Source organism: Notothenia coriiceps, unplaced genomic scaffold (assembly GCF_000735185.1).
Source record: "Notothenia coriiceps isolate Sejong01 unplaced genomic scaffold, NC01 NC01_scaffold00006742, whole genome shotgun sequence".
Taxonomy (NCBI): Eukaryota; Metazoa; Chordata; class Actinopteri; order Perciformes; family Nototheniidae; genus Notothenia; species Notothenia coriiceps.
In genome coordinates, this window is record NW_011339443.1 from 452 (window position 1) to 7500 (window position 7049).

The 7049-nt window shown below is 40.9% G+C and overlaps 1 protein-coding gene across 1 annotated transcript in view; it reads right to left on the minus strand.

Moving 5' to 3' along the window:
• Positions 1-202: 202 nt before the first annotated feature.
• Positions 203-7049, minus strand: part of lnpep (leucyl/cystinyl aminopeptidase) — a gene marked incomplete at its 3' end in the record, with an annotated part of 7348 nt that continues 501 nt past the window's right edge. The window contains exons 2-12 of the mRNA XM_010769238.1: positions 5015-5109; positions 3890-4092; positions 3131-3242; positions 2709-2966; positions 2085-2275; positions 1763-1901; positions 1097-1231; positions 865-985; positions 619-770; positions 416-529; positions 203-334 (exon numbers count right to left, since the gene is read on the minus strand). Coding sequence (XP_010767540.1) covers positions 203-334; positions 416-529; positions 619-770; positions 865-985; positions 1097-1231; positions 1763-1901; positions 2085-2275; positions 2709-2966; positions 3131-3242; positions 3890-4092; positions 5015-5109 — 1652 coding nt within the window. The remainder of the gene's footprint in view (positions 335-415; positions 530-618; positions 771-864; positions 986-1096; positions 1232-1762; positions 1902-2084; positions 2276-2708; positions 2967-3130; positions 3243-3889; positions 4093-5014; positions 5110-7049) is intronic.

The following is a 7049-nucleotide window of genomic DNA, read 5'->3' on the forward strand; positions in this document are numbered from 1 at the left end:
CCTTTATAAGGGTAGTCTTATTGTAAAGTGGTACCGTATCATTTTGGCACTGTGTTGTAAAAAAGTGTTTTCACTTTTCCATGCTGCACTTTATTATTGTTTCTTTGTCCTATGATCCATAAATAAATCAACCATTACAAAAAAACATCTTGATATGGAATTTTATGAGATTTATGAAAATGTATCTGAGTAAAAAGCGTACCTTCTCATAGGACACGGAGTCAAACATCTCCTCCACCTGCTCCGGCTCGTTAACCTCGGTGGACACAGCGTGGGAGGAATTCAGCGCGTCTTTGTCCAAGGCTCTGAAGCGGACGGCCAGGAACAAATTACCCTGCAAACAAACAGAGTTTACTGGAAGGCAGACAATGAAGCACGCCGCTTCAATATTTCTGAGGCAGGTGTGTGAACCTACGATGTCCAGCTTGGGCATCACGGCCTGCAGCGACATGTACTGCATGTAGGTGGCAAAGCCTTCGTTGAGCCACAGGTCATTCCACCAGCTCATCGTCACCAAGTTTCCAAACCACTAAATATGCAACATCAGAAAAACATGAGGACCTGACTGTAGCATAATGCACTGCATCTGCTTCTTTTTACAGACATCAAAGTAAATACCTGATGGGCGAGCTCATGCGCTACCACAGAGGCAACGACTTGTTTTTCCAGAGGAGAGGAATTCTGTCCCACCAGCAGGCTGGTCTCTCTGAAAGTGATCAGGCCCCAGTTCTCCATGGCTCCTGCCAGGAAGTCAGGGATGGCTACCAAGTCTGAAACAGGAAATATTTAGGTGTGTGAAGAGGTCATTTAAGTCAAGGAAATGGTGAGTATAAACCTTTTGTGAAACTACCTGTGTGTACTCACCTAGTTTTTTAAGTGGGTAGTTAATTTCAAAGAAGCCGTTGTAGAACTCCAGCAGTTTGGAGCATGTTTCCAGAGCATAGTCAGTATGCTCCTTCTTCTCTGGCACAGAGTACACAGACACCTAAACACACAGATAAACATCTACACATCAAGACACTTAGCAGCAAAACACAGAACCTCACTGAATACTTAAAGAATACAAATGAAGGAGCCACACTTTTATCAGACCTACCAGCGTGTTTGAGACATTTTTAGTCATGGAGGCGAAGTTAGCAACGATGAAGGCCACCAGGTAGGTGCTCATGTTGACACTGGTCTTTTCAAACTCATCTTGTATGAGGCCATTGACAAGTGGTGTGCTTTTAGCCTGAAGCACAAAGCATTAGTACAAGATTAGGACCAACTATAAAACAAGATTTTGCAAGTACCATATCAATACATGAAACATGGCTGCTTGTTTGTGCCCACCCTAAGAGCTTACAAGTCAAAGGAAAATTATATAGGGCTGAAATGTAAATTGTGTCTTTGTTACAAACGTGACATTATTTGTCAGCTGCAGTTTGGAAGCAGAGAATGAGGCTGTGCACACTGACAAAGACAACGCTGTTTTCAGGTCATAAACCACAAAATTGTCTCTAGGGAACATGCCTAATTTGATTTGAGTTGGTATATACTACCGTCCTAATGCTAGTAACCACTGGCATCACACTAAGCCATGTCAGTAAACATCTGTGCTAATCTAGTAACTGAGAACACTGATCAAGCCCGTTTGTAGCTCACTAATTGAAAATCTTTCATTATTTGTCCATTAAGTTAGAACAGCACATGTATGTGAGGTGTTTGAACACTAGTTGCCGTACAGTAGCAATTAACCAGGACTTAGTAAATGTTACGGTACCAAAGGCATGTTGGAAAGAGTCATGAAGTCTGTTTTTCTGCTGATTTTGATAAGGAAGGTGGCTTTGAAAGCTGGTTCATCAAAGCACGGAAAGGCTTTCCTCGCTGACAGTGGCTCAAACTGGGTTGCTGCTAAGACCCTGGTGACAAGAGGGGGATGAGCACAGTCAGGTTGAACAAAACACATTTGTAAATAATATTTTGAACAGCAACGTTATTTTTAGTAGTATCTGTCATAAGGTCTGATGATGAGGCTCTTGATCAAATCCTCTGCAGAACATCTTCCAGCTGTTTTGAAATGCGTACACAACGAGCAAGTGTACCTTTTGTTTCCATCTTTATCGGTGTATGAGCTGTTGTAGAAACCATCGTAGGAGTGTGAGAGGTTTGCAGAGTACTCCAGGGTCAAAACACAGGACTGGCCTGCCTTCAGATCCTCAGAGAACTGAACAGCTATCTGCTGCCTGGGGAGGTACTCCAGGACAGTCACAGCTTTGGAGACCCCTTCACCCAGCTGGAAGAGAGGACGTATGAGCTAACAACTAGCAGACAACATCACATCGTTTAAAACAATTATTTCGTTCAGGAACAATCTAAATCTTAATTTCTGCACATCTATTTAGACTGGAAATCACCTGAACTTGTTAATTAGGGTTCTTACGCCTAAATAAAATGTATGATGCATGGGGCCACACTGAGAAGGTTTCATTATGAGAATGACCAGACTCACAGACTGCAATTAAACAATGATTAAAGGAATTAATGCGTGAACAGTGACACTCCCCAATTGTGCTTTATTACAATGATGGCAGATGATGTGCTCTCTTGTTATTTTTTACACAGCAAAACAAAGATTGACTAAAATAAAAAACTAACTTAAATTCTGCCATAAAAATATATGAACTAAAGCACTTTCCATGACCCCACTAATACCCTTTCTAACCCACCTTGAAGGTAGCTCCGGTGATGTTGAGTTTGGCGCTGTGCAGGACGATGCGCTTGGTGTTGTGCTGCACAGACAAGTTGATGACGGTGTAGCCGGTGAAGGTCATGTCCTCAAGGTTAGGGTTCAGGGTGACCTCATAGCTCAGAGGATGTACGCTCTGAGGCAGCCGGTAGCTGTTCCATGGAAACGGTTCGCCACTGGAAGACGCGGGGTTGACTGGCACTAAGGGGGTGGTCTGGTTGGCCTTTCGACAACCCGTCTGCAGAAGAATGAAGGGTCAGCAAACAAAGGTTATGACAGAGAACTAAAAAGGGAAATGATATGACAGAGATATCAACATAATGTGTTAAGCGAGTCCTGTTTAGTAATCGAAGCATGATGAAGAAAATCTACCTGAATAGAACTAGTGAATATTCCTCTTACCTTGGTAAAGGTGCATCCAGGTAAGAAGTACAGTACCATGGTCATAGAGGCCACTACCACCAGCAATAACACACATACAACCGTGGTTCGGGCTGAGGGTCGGGAACATGACCTGAGACAAACAAAGTTTACAAATATAACTTTGACTTAAAACTGAGCGGTAGTGGTTATGAAAAAGCTGGGGATGGTGGTGTTGTGACAAACGGCTTTAAATTGGTATCTTGACTGAAACCTTTTTCCATGCAAATCTGATCTTTTAAGAATGGTCTTTAATACAAATCTAATTGGTGTGTTGCCTTTTTTTGTGTGAAGAACACCAATCTCAGAAAACACTCCCTTGCCTTGTGTGTTATGTTGCAGGTTCCTGGTGTAAAAGAGCCTGATATTCGAACCCACTGCATCATATTCATTAACAGTACTATCTGGCATTGTCTTTGGGCATCTTACTTAATTTTGATTAGCTTTGCAACTGTAACCACATAGTTTCGGACGGGATCTTCAATGTAGCTGCTGTTTCTCTACAAATCTTTGAGCGAGTGGTTCACCGAAACAATCACTGCTTGTTTAATGATTATGTCAATCTTAGTGATAGATGAGGTCATTCATTTTGTATTGAGCACACAGAGATAACACACTTTTTGACTATGTTTATTACTTCCATATATATTTATTGGCTCAGTACAAGCTGAACCGTCTCAAATGCGTTTCCCAGAAATACTTTAGATTTTTGTTCATATTAAGACCTTTTTAGAGCATTACCTTGGTGGAAGCTGCCTGGCGTAAGGTGAAGAGCTGGGTCTGTTAGCAGAGCTGCGGTTCATGAAGGACATGCCCAGCAGACGGGCTGAGGACTCGCAGTCCTCCTCATCCTCGTCCATGTCGTTCTCTCCCAGCCCTCGCACGAGCAGCCGCGAGCTACGAGGCTCATACGCCACCTCATCCGGGTCAAGAGCAGGAAACGTCTGCAGAGAGCACGGACATTACACTCTGTTATTCTCCAACTTAGCTGTGCACTGTTCCCCATTTATAGTTAATAATTGAATTCTAGTCACAGGTAAATTAATAAGCACAGGGTTAGATGTGTGTAGGTGGTGAGTGGAGGGAGGGCAGAGACCGGAATAATGAAAATAATAAGGGCAGAGGAGGGTCTGTCAACAAAGAACAGGGAAAAATGGAGAGCAATAGAAACCTTTTGTTTTAGGATGAATTAAATAAACATCTTGAACATAAAGGGAAGCACATTTAGGAGAGGGTTTGTCGGGTGACTGACTTTGAGGGAGGACAGGGGGGTCGGGTACTGAGTAACACACTTAAGGTCTTACTTAATCTAAAATGTTTTTGACACCGTATGTCGATACTGTACATTTGGAAAATAGGTGCTTTTAGTTCTGAACAGGCGACAGCTCGATCTTCATGCTACGATGACGTTTCTTAGTGCAATTTTCACAATTCTGTGTATAGATTATTGCAGCTGACAGATCTATGTTCAGACCAGTGAAAGATACACTGAACTCAAAGTTTACTCACAAGTGGTGGCTGACCTTGAATTAGCTGGTTCTAATTTATATTTATTTTGTGTCCTTTTGTAGTCAATTTCCTGTTGTTTGTCTTGTCTTACCCCGGCTGATACTTCACTAAATCCACTGTTTTAATTGTTCCCTATATTGCCCCTATGCCCTGTAAGGTGTCCTTAGGTGTTATGAAAGGTGCCCCCCAAAATAAATGTATTATTATTATTATTTATATTGCCATGATCTTTTCACATTATCAGATTTAACGAGAAAAACACTTGTGCAGAGTGTTGCAAATAAGCATTACAAATGATTGAGCCAGACTGGTCTTTAAAAATGAAGACATGCATTGCATGAGATGACGGGAACATACTGGAAACGCAGTGGAGTCTTTGGCCAAATCCACCACATCAGGCTCTTCTTCGAACATGCTGTTCTCAATCATGTTTCTTGGAAGGTTAGCTCGATCTGCAACAAAGGAAAAAGAGGAAATTAGAAAAGTGGAAAAGTAGAATATTTATATACATTGATGACACATTCACACTGGTGTAATTGTTGGAGTTTGATAGTCAACCAGAGAAGAGTTGTGACAAAAAGTATTTTTTCAACACAAAGACTTCTTATTGTCACCCAATATGCAGGCAACAAGAAGCCTTGTTTTACAAAGGCTCTTTTTCAGTTTCCTGTATGTAAACCTTCTTCAGCATTTCCTTGTATTTCACCCACATAAAATGGATGCATCAAGCTGGTAAGAAAGTACTGGTTTAACAAAATATGTTTAAAGAGGAATTTCTTATTAACTACAATAAGAAAACATTGACAACGTATATATTAAAAAAATATCAGGAAAAAGCAAACACAATTCATTCAACTGGTCATGTCACTAAGTTCTGCATTTCCACAAACTAACTAGTGTCTAAAGCATCATGTCGGGTATTATGCCTCGTCTTACAAAAAGCATGTGACTTTCTGGCAGGCGGCTTCTGCACTACATTTTTGGAACAATCAGAGACATTTTCAACTTAATTTAATAATATCAAAAGTAGAAAAAAAACCCTAAACAATGCAGTTCTCCTATTTGTTTCACTTTTCATTCTTGGTTGAACAAGCTTAGGATAATGCATTTACATTCTCCGTTGGGTTGGAGGGGAAAGCACAGGGAGACATTGAACACTTACTGAATTCACAGGGCTCTTATAGAAACAATCTGACCAAACACGTGAACGTTGGCTCCCCAAACACAAGACAAGAGGCCCAAAATGCATGAGAAGAATTTAGTTTCTTGTCTGTCCTATATAGTGTTTCTGATAAGACTGTACGGGCTGTCACAGTGTCCCTGTCTGCACCACAGTGCTGGGGTATGAAGGCCTATTTATTAGCTAACAGCTAAGTAGTTCTACTTCTAATTGCTGCGTTATTGTAAGGAAAGTTATTTCATATTAGCAAGATGACATGCTCAGATAAGAGAAGAAGTTGATGTAATAGTTATCATTAATAATAAAACATGAGCATAACAACAACTACTGTTCTTCCATAAAGCCTGTTCGAGCTCTGTAGATACAGCAGCAGTGCATGTTCATCTGCTGACTGCGTACTTCCTGTTGACCTCAAAACATTTATCAACCCTTTGTGGTTTGTATTACGCAAGTCCGACCTCTCACAGAAATAAAGATGAATATGTCTGAGTTTGATAGGTGGTCCTAATATAGAAGTAGGTAGTAGACAACCAGCATGAGGCAGATTACTGAGCAACAATATGGTTATCAGTTTGTTGGTCATTAGAATTGTGTTCTTTCTGCTTCTCTTTTCTTATCATTATCTGATTAAAATGTGATTGTGAAATGTGACTTTGGGTTTTTACTTGAAACACCAAGCCAAGCACACACAGGAAGAAAAAACAGGAAGTTGTATTGCTGTGATTTTATGACTGCTTCCAAGTTGAGGCCAACATTAATTAAATACACCCTCAAAAGGAGCTCATGTGTGCACTGGGCTTTTTGTTTGTTTTCATAAAGCCTCGCACACTCTGGGACCTTAGAGAGGTTGTAAAAACAGCCTGAGCTGAGCATGACTTATCTCTCCACACCAACACAAAACACAGCTATGATCAAACCAACAGGCTCACACTGGGCAAACAGTGCTGCTGTGTTTTAACAGTCAACTTGGGCATTAACAGAGGCATATTAGGTTTCTGCAAAGACAGACATTCTTTAGGATGTTAGAACAGTGTTATTGCCTTTTTTTCTGCTAGATAAACTCACACTTTGATAACAACAAGGTTCAATAACAGCCAATCCCGTTATGTCCTTAGACTTATGTGCGTTAGCAGACTGATACTGTCTGAGACTCCATACAATGTGACATTGAAATCACTGAGAAAACACAAGGTTTAGCTAGTCAGAAGTCAA